This window comes from Sciurus vulgaris (assembly GCF_902686455.1).
Source record: "Sciurus vulgaris genome assembly, chromosome: 10".
In the NCBI taxonomy this organism is placed as follows: Eukaryota; Metazoa; Chordata; class Mammalia; order Rodentia; family Sciuridae; genus Sciurus; species Sciurus vulgaris.
In genome coordinates, this window is record NC_136470.1 from 2,477,618 (window position 1) to 2,498,602 (window position 20,985).

Sequence of the window (20,985 nt, forward strand, 5' to 3'; positions counted from 1 at the left end):
GTTCTTCTTTGTTTAGTGCTTTTTTTGTGTGTTGTCTCAGAAATCCGTGTCTGTGCCAGTGATCTGAGTTATTTCTACTTTTCTAGGTCCTCTGTATTTCGTAGAACTCTTACTTTTGATCGGTCAATTCTACAAAGCGATCTGAGCGTACGTGTTTGTGCAGAGCTCTGTTATGTCTGCTGTGAGTGCTTGATGGAATCCATCCCTGAAGGCCCGTGGGGCTGAGGTTACTTTTTTTTTTAGACTCCATAGACATCAGTCTAGAGCTACTCAGATTTTCCATTTCATTTTTTAGTGAACTTTGGGATCCGTGGGTGCAGGTCACGGGCCTCACCAGCTCTAGCTGTGTTTTGTAGAATGAAGTTCCTATGTCTGTTTGTGCAAGGATGTTGGTGGAATTGAAGACCACTGACTGACGTGCCTGCCCTGGTGGGCGGAAAAAGGCTTCCTGAGGACGGGGGCGTTCGCCTTCCCACAAGCCTGAGCCTGGCCTGGAGGCGGCCAGGTTCCCTGCAGGACTCTGCCTGTCCACTCAGGGTTTCCAGAGCCCCCGGCTGGGGTGGAGCCTGGCGGAGCGACAGGGCTGCTGGGGAATGAGAGCAGCAGGTGCCCGGTGTGTCCAGGGACACAGTGAGGGCAGGCCCAGGTGGGGGACACTGGAGAACAAGGGCTGCTGCTGCTGTCAAGGCGAAGCTGGCCCTGTGACACCCAGCCCGGCTCAGGCCAGCAGGTACTTCAGTTCCTGCCGGGAGGGCAGGGCCTAGCTGTTTCAGCCCAGGGACAACAGGGCCTGGTTCCCATTTCACACAACCTGAAGAGAAAGTGGGAGAGAAAGACATCTTGGGCAGGGCCAGCCGCCAGCATGGGCAGAGGGCAGCCTGCCCATGTGTGGTGACCATCAGCCTCTGAGGTTTGGACCCTCCAAGGCCATAGCAGGGCCAGCATGCCCTCATGCCAGTCCTGACCCAGGCCCCCTTGGTACCAAGCTGGCTGGCAAGGGGCCTCCCTAGGTAGAGGCTGCTGTTCCAGCTTCAGTGCGGGGGGCGGAGGGGAGGCAGAGGGCCTGGTGTCCTGCTGGCCACCACCCTGGGAGCCCTCTAGACGCCTGGGGCTCCTGGGCCTTGCCCACCCTCTCCAGTGCCTGGAGCTGCAGGCAGGCTGTGCTGTGGCATTCCAGGCGGGCGAGCCTAAGACATTTAATGTGTGAGTTCCCTCTCGGCATGGGTGTAATTAATTTTCCTGAAATAGGCAAGCAGGCCCAATAGTTCTGCCCGTCTGAGTCAGGCAGTGATTGCTGCCTGTTGTGGGCACGGCATGCCACCCACCACTCGGAATTCAGAATGCCCACTGTCCCTGGGCTCAGTTGGGGTGGCAACTGGGGCTTCCAGGCCACATGATACTCAGGAAGCACTGCCCTGCGCAGAGAACCCTGCCTGGAGGCTGGGGCCAGGGGCCATGAGCAGATCCTAGGTGTGGGTGGCCACCAAGGGCACAGGGACAGTCCCGAGGCTGGTGGGGGAGGAGATCCCAGGTATGCTTGCGGGGCAGCTAGTGCTACCCTTGTGAGTGGAGTCCAAAGCCAGACCCCAGAGGGGGGCCCAGACCCCAGCAATGCCATCCCGTCAGGAGAAAAACCCAGGCCCGCTGTGACCCCTACAGTCAGGGCAGGTGGGCAGAGTGGGAGGGGCAAGGCAGATCCTGTGGGAGGCCCCTTTGTCCCATGCTGTGGGTCCCCTGTCACCTTCCCTGGGCCTCTACCCAGGAGCGGAGGTGGGAGAGAGGGTGGCCCCGTGCAGAGTCGCAGTGGCAGCCTGTCCCTGGCACGTTGGCAGAGGCGGCTCGGGGCCGCGGTTTCTCAGGAGTGTGGGTGCACCACGCAGTCGTCTCCCATCGGGGATCCCAGTCCCGGGGTTGCCAAGCCTCACCCACAGGAGCCCCATGCCAGCTTGTCCTGGGCCTCCCGCCCCCTCCCCAGCCCAGCAACTGCCCTCCCACTCCTCCCAAAGCCACGCCCTCAGAGGCCTCCCGAGAGTGGTCACCGTGGCCCTGTGCTGAGGCTGCTGTGCCTGGTCCCGCACTGTCCACCCTAGCTCTCACGGCATCCCCACAGTCGTACAGGTCAGGAAGCAGGCCCAGCAGCATCGTGACTGGGCCAACATCACCTTGGGCCCAGGGTGGCTGGCGGGGGTTGAGGCCAGGGCACAGTGTTAGCAGGGGCTGGACGCACCTGCCATCTCCACTGCAGGACCCACTCTCAGACCTGGGCAAGTGTGGGGACATTTCCTTGGCATGGAGCCAGGAGTGGTCTCGAGGTGGGGACTGGCTGGGCTGTGTCTTCTCACCTCCTGTGCTCTGGTGTCCTCTTCCCAGCCGGAGGTGAGGCCTCGCCTGTGGGTGTGACTGGTCTTCACAGAGTTTCATAGGGGGAAGCTGGTCACAGAGTTCAGCCGGGGTCCAGCTGACCTGGCAGCCACAATGGAGCCTGGGTGGAAGGGGTCCTCCATTCCTTGCCTGAGTTGGAGGTTCTGGGGCCCAGGGCTCTGGCTGACACCCCAGCCCCCTGTATTGTCTCCCCCAACCCCCTGCCAGCCCATTTTACAGAGGGCAGAGCCCAGGGATGAGGCCTATGGACGGCGAAGGGCTGGGTGTGGCCAGCCCTGCTGCCCACCTCCGTGCTGTGCAGGAGGCTGGACCACCCTGTGGAAACGAGAACACTAAGGAAAGCAAGGGCTCTGGAAGGGGTTCAACCTCCAGGGCCAAGGACACACAAGGACAGACGAGCCACGGGAGTAGAGGACCTCAGGGGTAAAGACATACAGGGATTCAGGGGGTGCCAGGAGGGACCCCACTGGAGACAGATGCAGCCCTCCCAGGTGCCCCCCACCATTTCCTGCCTTCCTAGGCTGAGCAAGCTCCTGCCCTGGGGGCTGGGAGGGAAGACAGTAGAAGGCTGCTGGCAGAGGGCGCTGGTGGGGTGGAAGCTCAGGAGGGACTGGGCTCAAATGCACTGGGGTCCAGGGTCTGTTTCTGGGACCCAGCTCCTTGACCTGAGTTTTCAGTCACATGCTGAGGGAGTTTCCAATCACCAGCCTGACGTTTGCACACACTCAGGCTTCAGAAAGGTTCTGGCTGGACCTGGGGCTGGTGGTGGTGAATGGGTGCCGAGAAGGCTGCTGCCAGATGTTGCATTAGTTTCCAGGGGAAAGACCAAATCACAGGATGAGGAGCCAAACCGGGAGGTGAGCGCAATCAAGTCTCTGTCCCCGCCCTCCCCAGGGACAGACGAGGTGCTGGGACTCCCAAAGTGGGGAAAGCAGTTGTAAACCGTTCAGCTGGAGGGAACTAAAAATACTCCTCCGAATCCTGGCGTATAAACCTGGGACAAATAAAGAAGCACTCCGAAAGATCAAGGAAGCTCTGGTTCTGAGGTGTCCTTGAGTGTCTTTCAACAAGCTGACCCCAGAACAGCCCCAGCAGTGGGGATGACTGGGAAATATCTGGTGGGCTGGGCTCTTTGTCAGCAGCAGCATCTCCAGTTCCTCAAGGGACCTTCTCCCAGGCCAGACTGCCCAGGTCACCTCCCACGCAGGAAACCTCCCTGGAGAAGGTTCTAGTTCTGAATCCATTTTGCTTAATTCTGGCTCCCCACCCGCCTCTCTGAAGTGGCATTTTTATCTAACATAAGGAAAAACGATTCCAGGCAGATGCAGAAGTTTGATTTATGTGGAGATTTACTTTAGATTTATGTTCCAAACTGCTGCCTTCCTAAGGTTTGAGAAAAGCCATTTGCCCTTGCCCTGTCTTCCCTTAGAAAACCTTGTTTTGTCACCAAGCACGTGACATTTTCATTCTCTTCCCATCCATCTCCCCTTTAATGGTCCCTGCTTCCTAGCTGCCAGCCTATGTGTCCCCTTCGGGGTGAGACCCCAGGTCCCATGTGCCCTGCATAAGAAACAGGTCCCAAGTCCCCTGCTGCCGGTGGAGGCTCTGGGGACCTGGCGGGCCGGCTAACTGGCCTACAGGTAACGGCGGCCAGGGAGCCACAGAATGCTGTCTTTCAGGGGGCAGGTCCTGGCGGCCCCATGGACGGGCTGTGCTGGGGCCGGGGCTGCTGGCCGGGGCTGGCTCCGCCGCCCGTATCCTGAGCACCTAACCTGGGCCACCATCCCCGAGGGCGCTGCAGAACAGGGCGCTGGGGCCCGGCTGAGCGTGCGACCCTCGGAAGGGCTGCGGGGCTCCTGAAGATGCGGACCACGGTTCCTCATGCTCCGAGTTTCCAACTTGCTGAACACTGAGATTTTTCTCAAAACAAAAGTAACTGGCGATCGGCTGGCCCTGGTTTCTCGGGACCAGGCGTGTCCCGGAGGCTCGGTCGCCAGGGGGACGGCTGCCGGCCTCTCTGGGACCCGAAGGGGGCTCTTCGCGCGGCGCCCCGATGCTCCTCGTGCCCCGCCGAGCCCTCCCGCGCGCCGCCCGCAGTCCCACCGGGGACTCCAGGACAGCAAGGAGCCCCCGACGCGGACCTTGGGAGCAGGGGCCAGCGCGACGCGGGCGTTCGGGGGCTGCGCGGCGCCCAAGAGCCGTCCCTGCCGCGGGGCTCGGGGGTCGGCGGGCGTCCCGGCGCGGGCCCGAGCGCCAGCCGCAGTGCCTCGGGTGCCCGGCAGGGGCGCGCCGGCGGCGGCGCGGGCGGCTCGGGAGGCCGGCGCCCCTGACGTCACCGCCCCGGTCGCCGGGGCGACGGCCCCCCGGCGCGCGTCAGCGCCGCCCGTCTCTTGGCAACCGCCCGATCTCCGCTCCTCCGCTTGGCGCGGGCCGCGCGTCGCTCTGGCGTCAAAACGACGTCAATGGGCTGTGGCGGCCGGCGGGCGGGCCGGGGCGGGCCGGCGGGCGGGGCGGGCGGGGCGGCCGCCGCGTGCGGCCGGCGGGGCGGCCTCGGCGCTGACATGCGGCGCGGCCCGGGCGGCGGCAGCAGCGGCGGCGCGAGCGGCAGGCGCCCGAGCAGCGCGAGCGGCCGAGCGGGCGGCGGGCCGCGGGGCCGGCGGCGTCCGGGCCGGGGCGCGCGGGCGGCAGCGGAGGTGAGCGGCGGCGGCGGGCCGGGGCTCGGGCTGCGCCCTGCGGGCGCGGGTCTCGGCGGGCTCGCCAGCCCCGGGCTCCCCATTGTGTGGCGAGCGGCGGGTCCGCAGGCCCGCGGGGTCGGGTCCGGGAGTCTGGATGGAGCCGACCGCGGCGGCGAGCAGCGGGTCCGCACGGCCGGCGGGGCATGGAGTCTCTGAATCCGGTGGAACCCCGACCGCGGCGCCGTGTGGGTGGGGAGCGGGTCCGCACAGCCCGCGGATCGGGGTCCTCGGCTCGGGAGGGAACCGACCGCGGGCGGCGGGGAGGCGCGGAGCGGGTCCGCACAGCCCGCGGGGCTCAAGGGGTCTGGGGGTCGGTGGAGCCGACCGCGGGCGGCGGGGGCGGGTCCTCGCCCCGCGGGGTAAAGCGATCGGGGCACAGACTGCAGGTGGCCGGGAGCGACAGGTGTGGGAGCCGGTCCTCACGGACCAAGGGGACTAGGGGTCCCGGCGGAACCGGCCGCGGCCCGGGAGTGGCCGAGCGGAGCACCGCCGGTGGGTGCAAGGGGGTCGGGCGGCTGGAGTGGAGCCGGCGGCCGGCGGGCTGGGGCGGGCGCAGCCTCCGGCCGCGTCCGCGCTGAGCGCGCCCCTCGCTGGTCCGCAGGTGCGGCCCGGAGCCATGGTGATCATGTCGGAGTTCAGCGCGGCCCCGGCGGGCGCGGGCCAGGCCGCAGAAGCCCCTCCGCGTGGGCTTCTACGACGTGGAGCGGACTCTCGGCAAAGGCAATTTTGCGGTAGTGAAGCTGGCGCGGCATCGAGTCACCAAAACGCAGGTGCGCGGGGACGCCGCGGGGAGGACAGCGAGTCTGAGCCGGGGACCCCAAGCTGATAGACGGCTAGCGGGGTTGATTATAAACGCTCCGGTCTGGTAAAGAAAAAATGCCCTGGGATACGTTTATACACAATTTGTACAGATATTAAGAATAGCAATGAGAATGATCACCAAACCAAAGACAAAACAAATCATAAACACCGGGAGCGTAGTGGGTCTTTGATTCTGATTCAGAGGTAAAGCTGGGAAATACTTAGACGTTTAACATTGATTCCTTTAAATATCAGTGGTTACTTGGTTAATTTCCCCCAAATTTTGTGACCTTTTGTGAGATGTAAAGTGTGTGTGAAATTAACTTGCAAAAAATGAAATGTGTAAATGTGGATAAGTGGTTTGTTTTTCTAATATTCTTTTACTTTTAAAATTTGTAGGTTGCAATAAAAATAATAGATAAACACGGTTAGATTCAAGCAATTTGGAGAAAATCTACCGCGAGGTCCAGCTCATGAAGCTCCTGAACCACCCGCACATCATCAAACTTTACCAGGTGAGGTCAGCCTGCCTTCCCTGTCCAGATAGTCCTTTGCCATCCACAGCCTGGTTTCTGAAGGGTGCCCCTTTTTCTGAATGTGTGTGGGAGACAGTGAACTGGTTGTCTGATTTTTAAAATAAACTCTGCATATGTATTTGCAACTATTTTTTTGCTTTTGGATTATAATTGAGATTTGCTTCATTAAAAATTTATCTAGTATCATAACTTGCTCCAGTTTAAATGCGTAGAGGTCTGTTGTTGAAGTGACTTCACTGTGAGAACCATATCTAGTGTTGCTGCAGGTCCTGGACTTGGTCCAGAAGGACAAATTTGAGTACAACTAGAAACTTCTGCCTTTGCACACAATGATTAAACTTTAAAAGAGCTGCTCTTGCCAGTTTTCATGAGCTTACCTTTGCAAGGGCAGCAATGAACACTCCTCTTCCTGTTGAGCTCTTTAGTGCCTAGTGGAGACTTGGAGATTCTTTGGCCTCCGGAACTTGACACTTACTCCCTGTCAGGAATGTGATGTACCATGACCATCTGTTGGTTTGTTTTTTAACTTTATTTTTGTTCTTGTATTGAAATTAATATATTAATTATATCTTTGGGAAACAAGTAATTAATTAGGATAGCAAAGCAGTGTCCTTGTTAGACCTTCTGGTGATAATGACCACTTTTGCAAAGATGAAGTCACTTCTGCTTTGCAGAGGAATAAAGCTTTGGGGAAGTCACTATTTCATCTTCCCGTGTTGACTAAATTCTTCCTGAAGAGTCTGGTGGAGCAGTGTGAATCAGGTGGTAGTGGGGCAGCGTGTGCACGATTGGCAGGCTGTGTGCTATGGTAGGAGAGTGTAACCTAAGATCCCCTTGCCCCCGGGCTCCTGTACTGGTGTTGCTGGAGCTTGTGTTTCCCCTGCTGGGACAGTTTACCCCCGTGTCTTTAAGCACAGAGCTCAGGGCCATGTGCTCAGGGCTCCTGTTTCATCTGGTCGTCACTTTTAAGTTGTGCTTGGAGATAGATAGGAAGTCTCCTCCAGGCCACTGAAGTTGGTGCCTGGGAAGTGTGCCTCTCTAGCTGCTCAGGAGTGGACTGACTGCTTCCGACTTTGTGAAGGGTTGACCCCAACTTCAGTCCTTCCTCGAGTCCCTGCTCTTCCACTCTGCCCCTGGGTAGAGTTGGCTCAGTGAAGGAAGCATATCACCTGTGCCATCAGTGCCAGAGGGCTTCTCTGGAGTTGAGTTCTTGCTGTTGCTATAGGTGATTGATGGCTGTCTGGTTTGGGTGGGGTAGTGAGGACTGTCAGTCCTTTGGTCCTGACATTGGTGTCTGATGTGCGAGCAGCTGCTCAGGTGGGACCTTGCCGAGCTGCTTTATCCTTTCATCACGTTTTTAAAGAGTTAAAACACAGGGACTCTGGAATCTTTTTTCTTCTCCTCCTTTCTCTCTCTCTCTCTCTCTTTTTTTAATGGAGAGAGAATAAGCAGTGGTTGTGTACTACACACATGGGGTAGGAGCGGTTAAAATTTAAGCTTGGAGATTTAGCTAGAATTTTAATAAAACATTTTTATTGATTTCTGGATCAAAGTAGTTATCTTTAAAGTGTTTTTTTAAAGGAATAACTGTATTTTGAACCTGAAAAAAAAGTATTTCTCCATAAGACATGTTGTCTCCCTCTAAAACATGTTGAAACACACAGGCGTGAGTTTGTTTTCTTTCAATACCAAAGATTTGAATTTTGCCTTGTTCTTAGTTATGTTTAAAGTCTTTTTTTTTAGGTAACAAAGTTCCCAAAGGATAAATGAACTTTTAAGATGTATATTGACGTTGACTGTTGCTGTTGATGTATGCTGAGTGATTCACTATGCCCAGAGAGCAGTTCCCTGCAAGCCGTTTTCCTACAGCTTTCTGTCTTGTCAGTAAAGCAAGGAGGAGTGGAGCATTATCCACCCTTCAGTTTGTTCTGGCTACTGACTTGAATCACCTGTCACCTGCTTGGTGTGTGGACCAAGTGCAGAGGACTCTAGACCTGTGGCCTCCAGCGTCCCTGGGAGGCATGTGAGGCAGCCTGAATTAACAGGCGCGTGGGAGGATGTAGAGACATGCAGGACAGGCAGGTCAGGGGATGTGTGCTCTGGGTCACTCCAGGGAGAACGTCTTTGGCTGATTTCTATATTGCGGAGGCTCATCCCACAGAAGTAAAAGATGTATTAGGGTTCAGATGGATTATTTATATGCTTGGTGTGTTCTTTTCTTATGTGTTAATTATTAGGTCTTTTTCTGTTTTTGTTTTGTTTTGTTTTTAGGTTATGGAAACAAAGGATATGCTGTACATTGTCACCGAATTTGCAAAAAATGGAGAAATGTTTGGTAAGCCACACTTGTTTTCAGTACCCGCTGACACCCAGAGTGCTCACGTGGCGGGACCTGCTCGTCGGGTTGGGTCCACACATCCTTAGACGCTGTGCCTTCTCTCCCCAGAAGGCAGCGAGGCTATGCATCTTGGGACAGAGCTTTGTTTCCTTGTTCTGCAGACTATTTAACTTCCAACGGACACCTGAGTGAGAATGAAGCACGGAAGAAGTTCTGGCAGATTCTGTCAGCTGTGGAGTACTGCCACAACCACCACATAGTCCACCGGGACCTCAAGACGGAGAACTTGCTGCTGGACAGCAACATGGACATCAAGTTGGCAGGTCAGAGAGGCTGCGTTGGGAGGAGAGGTGCTGCTGTGGAGGCCCGTGCGGGGAGGGTCTTCGGCTTTCTGAGCACACTTCGAGGCTGTAGGCCGGCATTCCTAGGTTGACTTTGTTCATCTGTCTTTGCCGTGCAGACTTTGGGTTTGGGAACTTCTACAATCCAGGAGCCTCTGTCCACGTGGTGTGGGAGCCCGCCATATGCAGCCCCTGAAGTCTTTGAGGGGAAGGAGTATGAAGGCCCCAGCTGGACATTTGGGTAAGACCCGAGTGCGTGGCCCCTGCAGCTCAAGGCCACGTCTGCAGCCTGCCGGGCACTGACACTGCTGTTGGTCATTCACAGAGCCTTGGTGTTGTGCTGTATGTCCTCGTCTGTGGTTCTCTCCCTTTTGATGGGCCAAACCTTCCAACGCTGAGGCAGCGGGTGCTGGAGGGCCGGTTCCGCATTCCCTTCTTCATGTCTCAAGGTGGGTGGGCCTGGAGCCAGCCTGCTGTATAGCTCAAGGGGGGTGAGGGGGTGGTGGCTCTGGGGAAGAGCAGGAGGTGTGGGTCTCCTGCAGTGCCTGCTAGTCTGCCTCAGGTGACTGGATGCAAGAAAAACCTGACCCATGGGGTACTCTCCTAGAGTCCTGCTTAGGGCTGGGCTGGTACCCTCCCTCCAGGCTGGCTTTCAAGAGCCTGGTGCCTACAGTCTCCCCAGGGCCAGGTGCTGGGATGCTGGCCTCTCCCTGAGGTCTGGCTGGCCCTGTGCAGGATGCTTTTTTGTTTCAACAGTGTGTCTGACCCATTGCTGCCCCGATGTGTCACACCAGGATAGGGACTGTGGTTCTTTCTGGGGGATATTCATAAGGACTAAAGTGTGCCTTCCCCAGGTCCCAAGCTCCTTGGTGGCAGGTGTGAACCCAGGGTGCAGCCTTCTTTAGGACTGTCACTGTGCACCTGCCTGTGTGCAGGGGACTAGCCCCCAGGACTCAGTGTGTGTCCCTCTCTTCCTCCCCCAGACTGTGAGACGCTGATCCGCCGCATGCTGGTGGTAGACCCTGCCAAGCGCATCACCATTGCCCAGATCTGGCAGCACCGGTGGATGCAGGCAGACCCCTCCCTCCTTCAGCAGGCTGACCCCACCTTCTCTGTGCACAGCTACGCCTCCAACCTGGGCGACTACAATGAGCAGGTGCTGGGCATCATGCAGGCCCTTGGCATTGACCGGCAGAGGACCGTGGAGGTGAGCACACTGCCCATCTGCCCCGACCGTAACTCGCGTGCCCTGTGCCGGGGCCGGTGTAGGAGCCGTTGTGCGAGCGGGCCCACCCCAGTGCAGGTCCCGTGCGTGCAGCTTGGTTCAGGGCCAGTTTTCCCCTCCTCTAAGAGGCAGTCTCTCCACCTGGGAAAGCCTTGCAGAGGACCCCAGCAGCCAATGCAGGCACCCACGGTGCAGCTCTGGGCCTCGAGCGCCATCCTGCACCTGACCCCACTCCTTGTCCCCCAGTCACTGCAGAACAGCAGCTACAACCACTTTGCTGCCATTTACTACCTCCTGCTCGAGCGCCTCAAGGAGCAGCGGAGCACTCAGCCACCTGCCCGCCCCGGGCCCACCAGGCAGCCGCGGCCCCGCAGCGCAGACCTCAGTAACTGCGAGGTGAGGACAGGACTCCTTCCCAAGCCCAGCTCCTGGTTCTTTGCCTTGGATTGTGTCCTCTGTGCTGCGAATCCCTTGCTTGGACATGGGAATGAGACTCAGAGCCCCTTGCCCCCTGGCTCTCCCACATTCGGCAGCTGGCTGTGGGCTGCCAGGCAATGATGAGATGCCAGCTGCTCCACTGGTTTCTTGCTCATCCCTGGTGCTGGCATCTTGGCACTTGCTCCTGGTCACCTGCACATGCGTGTGACCTTGGAGAGGAAGGGGTCCATTTAGCAGCTAGCATCTGTGTGCACCAGTCTTGGTGCCAGCTCCGTCTTTCCCCTTCTCTTGATCCCAGGTGCCTCAGGAAGGCCGCCTGGGTGACCCTTTCCGATCCTGCCTACTGTGCCCACAGCCCCAGGCCTTGGCACAGTTTGTCCTGCAGGCCGAGATGGATTGTGACCTCCAAAGCTCCCTGCAGGTGTGTGAGTGCCCACAGCCATGCTCAGGGCAGGCTGGCATCCTTCCTAGAGGCTGTGACCACCACCCCAGCCATGCCTGTGCTCACAGAGCCCAGTCAGTCACTGTGTCTGTCCTTCCCTGCAGCCCTTGTTCTTCCCAGTGGATGCCAACTGCAATGGAATGTTCCAGCACCGCCCCATCTCCCCCAGCAGCCTTCTGGACACGGCCATCAGCGAGGAGGCCAGGCTGGGTCCTGGCCTGGAGGAGGAACAGGAGGCGCAGGACCCCCTGCCGGGCGGCACGGGCCGGAGGCACACCCTGGCTGAGGTCTCCACCTGCTTCTCCCGAGTCACCCCTCCCTGTAAGTGTCCCGAGGACCTGCCACCCGCCCTCTGCACAGTTCTCAGAACTGCCTGTTGGCTTTAATCCCAGGACCTCATGAGTTGACTTCAGACGTGCACGCTCATTTGGTGGCCAGGAGGGCAGCGCTTGGCCCGGGCCTCCTCTGTCTTGGGTCCGAGCCTCTCGATAACCTGCCCTCCTGCGTGCGCACCAGGACCTTGCCTGGGAGGCCTTTGTGCTCTGGTGGTCGGGAGCTGTCCGGGGACACCCTTTTCCTGTCCAGGCGAGGGTACAGCTGGGAAGGCCATGCTGTCTGTCCTCACCAGGGGGCAGAGCTCAGTGGCCTGTCCCTTTTCCCTAGCACTCGCTGCCTCTATCTGTGGCTAGAGAGGCAGGGTGTCCTGTCCCTCACCAACACCCAACTCTGCCTGCAGTATAGTCGCTTCCTCTTCCTCCACTGCGGCCACTGCCTCAGAAGGAACCAGCTCTGACAGCTGTCTGACCTGTCTCTGCAGGCGAAGGTCCCCTTGGGCTTGGCAGCAGCCTGGCCACCCAGGGGCTACGCTGGGCACCTGCTCCCCCAGTCAGGATTGGCCTCGCCATTTCTTGGGTCCCAGGTCTGCTACCCCTGTGCTGCAGGCTCAGGGTGGCCTGGGCAGAGCGGGGTCTGCTCCCTGTCAGCTTCAGGAGGGACGGAGGGCATCGGACACCTCACTGACTCAAGTGAGGCCCCTAGGTGCACTTTCTCCTTCACCAGGAACACTCCCGTCCTAGAGGATGCCTCTGTCCCCCGTGGCAGACGCTTTCCCGCTTCTTGCCTGCTGTGGGGAGACCAGCGGTGCTCTTGGGCAGGCTAGAGGTGCCATCCCAGCTCTGGGAACCCTGGTCTCCCCTAGGTGGACTCAAACCTGGATATGACAGATGACTCTGTTGGCTACTTCTGAGAGCTGGGACATCTGTGCTGGCGCAGCTACTGACTTGCAGGAGGGTCAGGGTCAGGGAGGGGACCCTGAAAGCAGCAGCCCAGCACCCCTGCTGCCTGGGTTCCGCCAGGCCACCCCAGCACTCTGTGCCCCGGGGCCCTGGAGCCCGAGGGTCCTAGGCTGCCCATGCCTGTGTTCCCTAGAGCGTCTGTCCAGGCGTTGCCCCATCTCAGGAGGGCGAGTGAGAGTCAGCTTCCCCTGCAGGAAATGTGACAGTCCAACGGCTGTGCCACTGCCCATCCTTCCTGCCCCTTCCAGGGCTTGGAAAGTCCAGAGCCAGGAGCCAGAGTCCATCATCCCTTGCGTTGTCTCTCCCCAGGGCTCAAGGCCTTTCGGCAGCAGCTGAGGAAGAATGCAAGGACCAAGGGGCTCCTGGGGCTGAACAAGATCAAGGGGCTGGCTCGCCAAGTGTGCCAGTCCTCCTCCAGCCGGGCCTCCCGGGGCGGCCTAGGCACCTTGCACACCCCCATCCAGAGCCCAGGCCTGCAGGGCAGCGGCGCCAGTGGCCGGGAGGGCAGGAACCTGCTGGAGGAGGTGTTGCAGCAGCAGAGGTAGGCCCCGCACTTGGTGCTTCCTGGTTAAGGACCCTGCTTATGGCCAGGCGTCCCTTTCCTGTGTGCTGGGCCATGCGCCTTCTGCCTCAGGGCCACAGGGTCTCTGCAGCTTGGGGCCTTGCTCTCCATGGATGATGGTGGAAGGGGCAATGAGGGGTCCGCTGGTCACCTGCGGGTGGGTGAAGGGAGCAGTGAGTGGAACTGGCCTGTTGGTAGGCATCTCTGAGGGTGGATAGAAGCCTGGTGGAGAACGTGGCTCAGGGTTTGTCCTGCATCGCTCAGCTTGGCCACCCAGCCAGCAGCTCTGCAGGGCGAGCTGACTAACCTGGGCAGTGTGGAAACCTGAGAGCCTCTGAGCAGAGCTGGTGGGATGACCTGTCCCCTCCCTGCTCTCCGTTCCCCTAGGCTGCTCCAGTTACAGCACCACCCAGCCGCCCTGCCCAGCTGCCCGCAGACACCACCACTGCCCGCCTCCTATGTGCTTGCCCCCTGTGACGGCCTCCTTGCATCGGGGCTCCCGCTGCTGCCTGCCCCGCTCTTCCAGGCCGGTGTGTCCCCCGTGGTGTCAGCTGCACAGCTTCTGGGCGCCCAGCTGCACATCAGCACCAGCCCGGCAGCCCTCCCCACGGGGTCCCCACCACTGTCCCTCGCCAGACTGGCCCAGCTTGTGACCCTGCTGGGCTGCCACAGGGGGGATTGCGAGATGGAAGACCTGACCTCTGGCCAGCGGGGGACGTTCGTCCTGGTGCAGTGAGGGCAGCCCCACTGCGTTCGCCATGGCCGCTGACTTGTCAAGCAATAACTTCAGAGTATGTGAAGACATTTTGGACTCAAAGCCAAGAACTTTTTAGAAGCGAAACAAGCAATACGTTAGGTGTATGGGCTTTTTAGTTTATTTTTTGTTTTGTTGTTATTTTTTTCTTGCACTGAGTGACCTCAACTAGGAGTAGGGACTGGAAACTTTTTGAAGAAAAATAATAATCGAGGAGGGAGTGTGGTGGGGGGCGGGTGGGATGGGACGAGGGGCAGGGAACCTGCCTGCCTCCCTGGCTGTGTGACAGGAGCATTCTGCTCCCCCGCGCAAGGTGGTGTCTGTGTTGGCTTTAGCTCTAGCTCTCCACTTCTTGGAACGTTCATGCTGTAACGAAAACTGTGAACTCGCTGCTTCGCGCATCAGTTTAGAACAGTCCTCTGGGGTCCGCCCGGTGGTGGATCTCTCCCCAACACCAGAGCCAGGTTTACTCCAGAGGGACCGTCATGCGCTGCTCAAGGCAGCTGTGCAGGATCCTCTGGGGAGCCCCGAGGAAGGCGGGCCTGGGAGCGGGGTGGCCGACCTGACCCAGAGCCTGGCACCGCGAGGAAGCCAAGGTTTCTTCCTGCTGCGCATTTGTTTCTGCTGCTAATTACTACGTTTTTATGCATTTCATTATCAGGGTCCAACAGCAATGCCTCACCTGGGGGAGGTGATCAGGATCGGGCCGTGGGAGGTGGACACGGGCTTGCTGCCGGCCGCTTCCCCTGGCATCGGCTCCGGGCTGTGCACTCTCATCTGGCTTTGTTCGCGGAAGGTGAAATGGGAAGCTTGGGTCAGTGTTTGTAAAGCTTTCTTTTTTAAGCAGATACTGTATGTGTATATAATAGGAGACAATAGACACTACTTATTTTTTATATTTTGTACTACACTTTTGTGTTCCTGGTTTGAACCTCTCGGGCACGTTGAGAAGCATCCCCCAGCACCAGGTTGTGTTGAGGAAGGGGCCTCGGCTGGAGCCGGCGGAGGAGTGGCCTGGTCTGACTGGCGCGGCTGCCCTCAGCAGGCGAACCCAGCGTTCAGCCAGCCAGAAGCCTCCCTGGGACGGGGATCCATGTCCCCTGCCCTGTGCAGTTCCCCTCCCTGACCAGGTGCCTTCAGCCTGGTGGCTTTGCAACCCAGTGTTATGGAGGTCAGAGGTCATCCTGAAGGGGACAGTGGGTGTTTTTAATAGCCAAAGATTGACCGAGCTACTTGAGGGTCACGGAGGCCGGAGCGCCTCAGTGCGCGGTGTGGCATGTGACCCTGCCCACCAGCCGCCTGGCCTGTCTCCCTGCCTGTGTCTGCTGCTGCTGCCACTTGCTGTGGCTTTTTCAGTGACTGCGGAGGACTGTCCTTGGGGGGGGCGGACCTGGTGCCTGGCCGCAGAGAAAACACCAAAGTCTCCCTCCTGCCTGCGCCTGGCGCGGCCTGGGCCTCCCACGGCTCCCGTCCCCAGGCCGCCCATCAGAGGCACCCGACCGCTGTGTTCTCTCTGAAGCAACGACAAGCACTTTACTTTCATAGCGTACTTAGTCTTTCTTGCGCTGTGGACCCTCTGGGGGAAAGCCCAGTTGCGTTTCGTTTCTCGCTCTTGGGCGTGCCTGCTTCTAGGTTTCTCAGCGGCGCTGTCAGACCGTAGCGCGACAGCCTGTTAGACACTACGTGATCTGCTGGAGATGTACAGAATTTTTTTTTTTTTTTTTTTTTACCATAACTGAATTGTTTCTTTCTTTTGTTAACGTGATAAATGTATGCCAAATGATTAGTTGACATATTTTTTTTAATTTAATATTTAAATAAACTATTTGGGGAACCCTTGCCCTCTCCCTTGCTGTCTCTCTGGGGACTTGCTCTTCAGGCACTTCATGCAGAGGCCACGGCCTCCGGTTCACTGACATCTACAGAGAGGCCATGGTACCAGCAGAGCCTGTACCCTCACCAGGCAGAACCAAGGGCGTCTAGCCTCAGATAGGCCCCCCTTGCAAGAGTGGCAGGTGGCCCAGTGGTGCAGGCTTCTGGAGCCCTTCCCAGCCACGGGCCTCCAGGTCGCTGAAGTCGCAGCAGGTCTCTGCAGTGGGCTCTTCCCACCCCCCAACTGTTCTGTGAATCCACTTACAAATCCAGGTGGGAAGAATCTCACAGCAAAACACTTCCTGGTCTCTGTCTTTACTACCTCCCAGCAACAGGGCAGGTATGGCTGCGTACACACACAAAGGGAGGTTCCTGTAGGGAAATTTCATCTTCACACACACAGCCCCGTTCCGGCTGGTGGGAAGGCCACGGGAACACCACGCAGCAACTCGCGGGATGACGGCGCCTGAGTGATCCAGCTCCTCTTCTGGTCCGAACTTGAAGAATGGAGAGCAGGTCTCAGAAAGATTCCTGAACAGGTTCCCGACTGCAATACACACAGACAAAAGGTAGAAGTGGCTCTGGTAAGACTTGACCAAATTGAGAGATGTCTGGTACACCTGTGATCCCCAGGGCCTGGGAGGCTGAGGCAGGAGGATCACAAGTAAAGCCAGCCTTAACAACTTAGGGAGGCCCTAAGGACTTAGTGAGGCCTATCTAAAAAAAAAAAAAAAAAAAAAAAAATTTAAAAGAGCGCTGGGGATGTGGCTCAGTGGTTAGGCGGCCCTGGGTTCAATCCCTGTACCAAAACAAAAGAGGGATCTTCAAGTGCAGGTGCCCAGCACATGGACAGCAGTGTCCACAAAGAGCTACGCCACAGTGGGAGCCAAGGTCAAGCATCTGACCTGCACCTTTGCATAGTGAGGTCCCAGTGCAAACACAGCCATAAGGGAATCAGAGACCAGGGTTTGAGTCCCTGCTCTCCACCTCCCCCCACTTTTTAATTTTTTAATCATAAGTGATGAACTATTATCTGGAGTTGTCAGACTTGTTTTTGGAAGATGCAGCATCCTATTATTATAATATGAAAGAGTATTTATAGCAAACATATAAGTCCAAAAATGTACCATACTGCTTTGACATATTCCAAGGGTTAAAACCATTTAAGTCATTATCCGTTTAGCAAGCCACGTGGGCTCCACAAGATCATTTCCGCTTTCTTGAATATCTTGAATGTGGCAATGGAACTTCAGAAGGTCTAAACTGTCATTACTTTTTTGCCAAATGCTCATCAAGTGCTTTTTAACTTTCTCCCAATCCCATTGAGAAGTGTTACATTTTGCTGCTGTAACACAAAACATATTTGTAGCCAGCATGGCAATGAAGCTGCTGTTTGAATTTGAGAGCAGCAAGTTCTTTTGCTATATTTATGACTGTAGCTTCCAGGATATTGAATTTAGTTTCTATCTTGTCTTATTAATATTTACCTGATTCTGTAGGGCTTTGGAAGTATTCTGAGTCAAATCATTAAGAAAATGAACATTTTTGATACTTTGAAAAGTCTACAGTGGATGTCATGCCAGAGACCAAAACAAATATTAAAGTGACCACTTCAAATACAAGACCAAGAGCATGCAGGGTCTGTTGAGCCGTGCATGCATCTGTTGTAGGACTGAACTCCAGCCTCAGAATACCAAGGCATCTGAAATGTCAGCTGGGATCATACCAAAGGAGGGCTAGCACAACAGGCACCTCCTGTCCTTTATTATACCTAGCAATACAATTTGTCAGATTGCCAGTCACATGGTATTTGTTTCCTGCCTGTTTCCTTTTATATTCCTAGAAATTAAGACCTAAGGAGACTCTACACAGGCCCACAGGCCAGAACAGGGACTGCTCTATAGCTCTTGTCCACAAGTTTAGCTTTGGTGTTACTGGTATATTTGGTAAGATCTAAGGCGGTTATCAAATGCCACAGATCTTTTGTATGCCACCATCACTGAAGATCAAAATATCACTAAGAAATTCTCCAGGAGACATAAATTTTTGACATGGGTGCCTCTTATCAAATCTATGAGATCAATCTAAAATAAAATAAATCCACATTGCCAGGGACATAATGTCCCACTGGCATTACATTGGCACACTCCACCCAGTTAGGAAAGGCACCCGATTCTGTTGTATCATTAGGGCAATAAGGTATTGGTGGATGCTCTGTGGGAAACACAGTTATGTCATTGGGAAATCTCATTTTTCTAATTGGAAGTATTTTTTAAATCCTGGGGGCCAGTGATATTGGCTGGGTCCCCCATGTGCTGTCTTTATCTCTTGGACCACTTTTAAATAGCCAGTACTTTCACTGTGGAACCAACATAGAGGTAGATAGACTCCCACTACAACTAGCGTAATTTAATCCAGTTGTATGAACAGGGGGAATAGGTTTATCTGAAAACTTCCCACCATGTGTATATCATTAGTAAATTCTGGAGTGGATTCTTCAGTCCACACAGCTGGATGCACTAAAGGTGATCTGGGTTATAAGTTCAATAAGTTTCCCCGTGAACCCCATTTACCTAACAGCTCAATAAAGCCAGCACAGCCACAGACACAGTGGCTGGAGGTTTAATACCTCCTGCTGGCGGGCCTCTCTTCAGCCTGGGGTGTCAGGATCTGCGGTTGTGGGCGGTTTTGCATTCTGGTCTGCCGAGTCTTCTTTGCATCCTTCCTCTTCTGCCTCGGCATCCATTCCCGGCTAAAGTCCGGGCCAATGCCCCTGGTGCGCATTGCAGTTGTTTGGACTGTGGCTGCAGATCCTGCATGGTGGTGAGGTGGCACGTTCGGGGACCCGGAGAGATGAACTGCGCCTTCTGGAAAGACACAAGGGGCCTGCCACTGGTCTGGTCCACTCCATCGTCCTGCTTGTGCATCTCCCCACCAGACTGGGCCTGATGGGCCCGGCCTGGTGGGAGCCGCATGTCACTCAGTGGCAGTGTGACCCTCAGCATCACAATTAAAAAGTTCAGAACAAGAGAGCATGATTTAAGCAACTCTGTGGGTCTATCTCCCCTTTGGTTTTTGTAATTGTAACTTAAGGGATCAGTGAGCTCACTCTGCAATGGCCTGGTCTTGGAGATTATAAGGAATATGATATTGATCACAAAACTGTGGAAAAGAAGACTTGGTGTAAGCAGGAGCATCATCAGTTTTAACCAGCGGATGGCCCAGGACTGCAAAAACAGCTCAACGGGGAGAAATGACTTGGTGGCATTTTCTCCTGTTCAGGTGGTGGCAGAAATGAAGAGAGGACACGTGTCCATAGTAACATGACATGACATGGTCCCCAAATCCAGGATGTGAGTCATGTCCACCCACCACAGCTGGTTTGGCTGAAGACCGCAGTGGTCGACCCTGTAGGGAACACTGGAGTGTGTATGACACAGTGAGGACGCTGGCCAACGATGACGAGCTTGTCCTCGGGTGACGTGGAACCCCTTGTGTAGGCTGAGCGCATCTCGATGATGGGAAGTGAGAGGGACTCGCACGGTTGTGAGGAGACAGCTGCTGACAGGCCGCAACAGGACCACCCACCAGAGCGCTGTGTGTTACTACAGGGGCTGGAAGGCCGGACTGAGCTCTGGTGTGTCCGACCAAGCAGGGACTGTTGCGCTGGAATTGTTTTTGTAGGGTGTGAAACAAGTGGAACAGCTCTTCTGACTGTTGATCCAGTGGAGGCCGCTTCAATGTGCACGGCAGCTCCTACCGCCAAGGCACCGACACGCTGGGCGTCGACCGGCCATCCTCAAAGTGGAGCAAGGCACCCGCCAGAGCTTGTGCTTTGCTCGCTGTGCGAGTGTGGGGCTTTGCACCACTTGGGTGTGAGCAAGGCTACAGTAACCAGCCTCTCCTCAACTGGAGCATCTGAGAACACGGTAACAATTCCTGGGAAGTTGAATGAAGTTCTGGTAGCAAACTGAATGATCTTATTAGGAGGATAGCGATTTTCCACTTGGCCAGGAAAATCAGCAAAAGCCACCTGCCAAGCATGTGAGGATCGCCAAAGCCAATGCTGTGTTGAACTGGAAAGGGCACCACAGTGGACGCAGACTTGGCTCCCACCAATTGTGTGGGTCAATGGCTGCCTTTAATAATCAGCTGAGCAGCGAGATCAGGAAACGGGGTTAACGATTTTGGAGAGGGAGCACAGTGGAGCCATTTGATAACTCCTGAAGATGGCCCCATGGCCCCATAGGGATGAGAAGCGGGAAATTCCAACACGTGCACAGGGTCCTGTGGATGAATCCTGGCGAGGCGTGCCGTCGAGGGCCATGCCAGCCTTTACTAGTGCAGCCCTTGCTTCTGCAGTGAGCTGTCAGGAGAGGCTGGAGAGGGATCTCCCCATGAGATGTCAGATGAAGAGCTCGAGTCCGCAGTGGATAACTGCGGCTTTAACCAATTAATATCTCTCGGTGACTTTTGAAAATAAATACAAGTATATAAAACATCAGTATTAATTTGTAAATTTTGTGAATTATACGTCCTTCAATTAAACTACCCAAATACTGAAAAGGAGAGGTTTTTTGTAGTTTTCCAGATGCTAAAGCCCACTATGGTAAGAGATGTTACCAAATATGCAAAACACTTTAAAAGTATATTTGAATTAGAATGTGCCAAAAGTATGTCATCCATGTGATGCGTAATACACACATCAGGATATTGCTCCCATGTGCTGCTTGGGCTATAAAAGTCTGGCTTAAAGCAGGACTGTAAGCCTTTCCCTGTGGCAAAACCTTCCAGCAATATCTTCTAACTGACTCTTTAAAGCTAATGGCTGGCACACTAAATGCAAAGCACTTGCAATCAGCTAGGTGTAAATGTATGATGAGGAAACAGTTCTTTAGGTCTATTATTATTAAATGCTAATCAAAGGGGACAGCAGAGGAGAAGGAAGCCCAGGCTGTTGAGCACCTGTTAATTCCATTGTTCGATTAATTGCTTAGAGGTCTTGTAACAATCTCCATTTACCAGATTTTTTTCTTAATTACAAAAACAGAAGTATCCATGGACTAAAAGTAGATTCAATATGACCAGCTTGAAATTGTTCCTGGACTAGCATGTGAGCCACTTAAAGCTTTTCCCCCAGGAGGGGCCATTGACCAACCCGGATAGGGTCATCTGATAGCCCATTAATTTTATCTGCTGTCCTTTGGGGAAGAGATCAAGGCCCTACTGAAAAGATGGTTAGGTGTGTATCCTGACCCATGCTG

At 55.8% G+C, this 20,985-nt stretch overlaps 1 protein-coding gene across 1 annotated transcript; it reads left to right on the forward strand.

The window, feature by feature from the left end:
- The first annotated feature begins 5,718 nt into the window (after positions 1-5,718).
- Positions 5,719-14,075, forward strand: LOC306637851 (serine/threonine-protein kinase SIK1-like). The gene is given in 19 exon segments (XM_079100679.1): positions 5,719-5,783; positions 5,785-5,887; positions 6,318-6,339; positions 6,342-6,433; positions 8,726-8,789; positions 8,954-9,115; positions 9,253-9,283; positions 9,285-9,358; positions 9,361-9,374; positions 9,459-9,582; positions 10,117-10,340; positions 10,605-10,754; positions 11,095-11,217; positions 11,343-11,563; positions 11,975-12,044; positions 12,046-12,102; positions 12,105-12,276; positions 12,843-13,074; positions 13,483-14,075. Coding segments are annotated over 19 exon segments (2,334 nt in total). The 5' UTR covers positions 5,719-5,733; the 3' UTR covers positions 13,832-14,075.
- Positions 14,076-20,985: the final 6,910 nt, after the last annotated feature.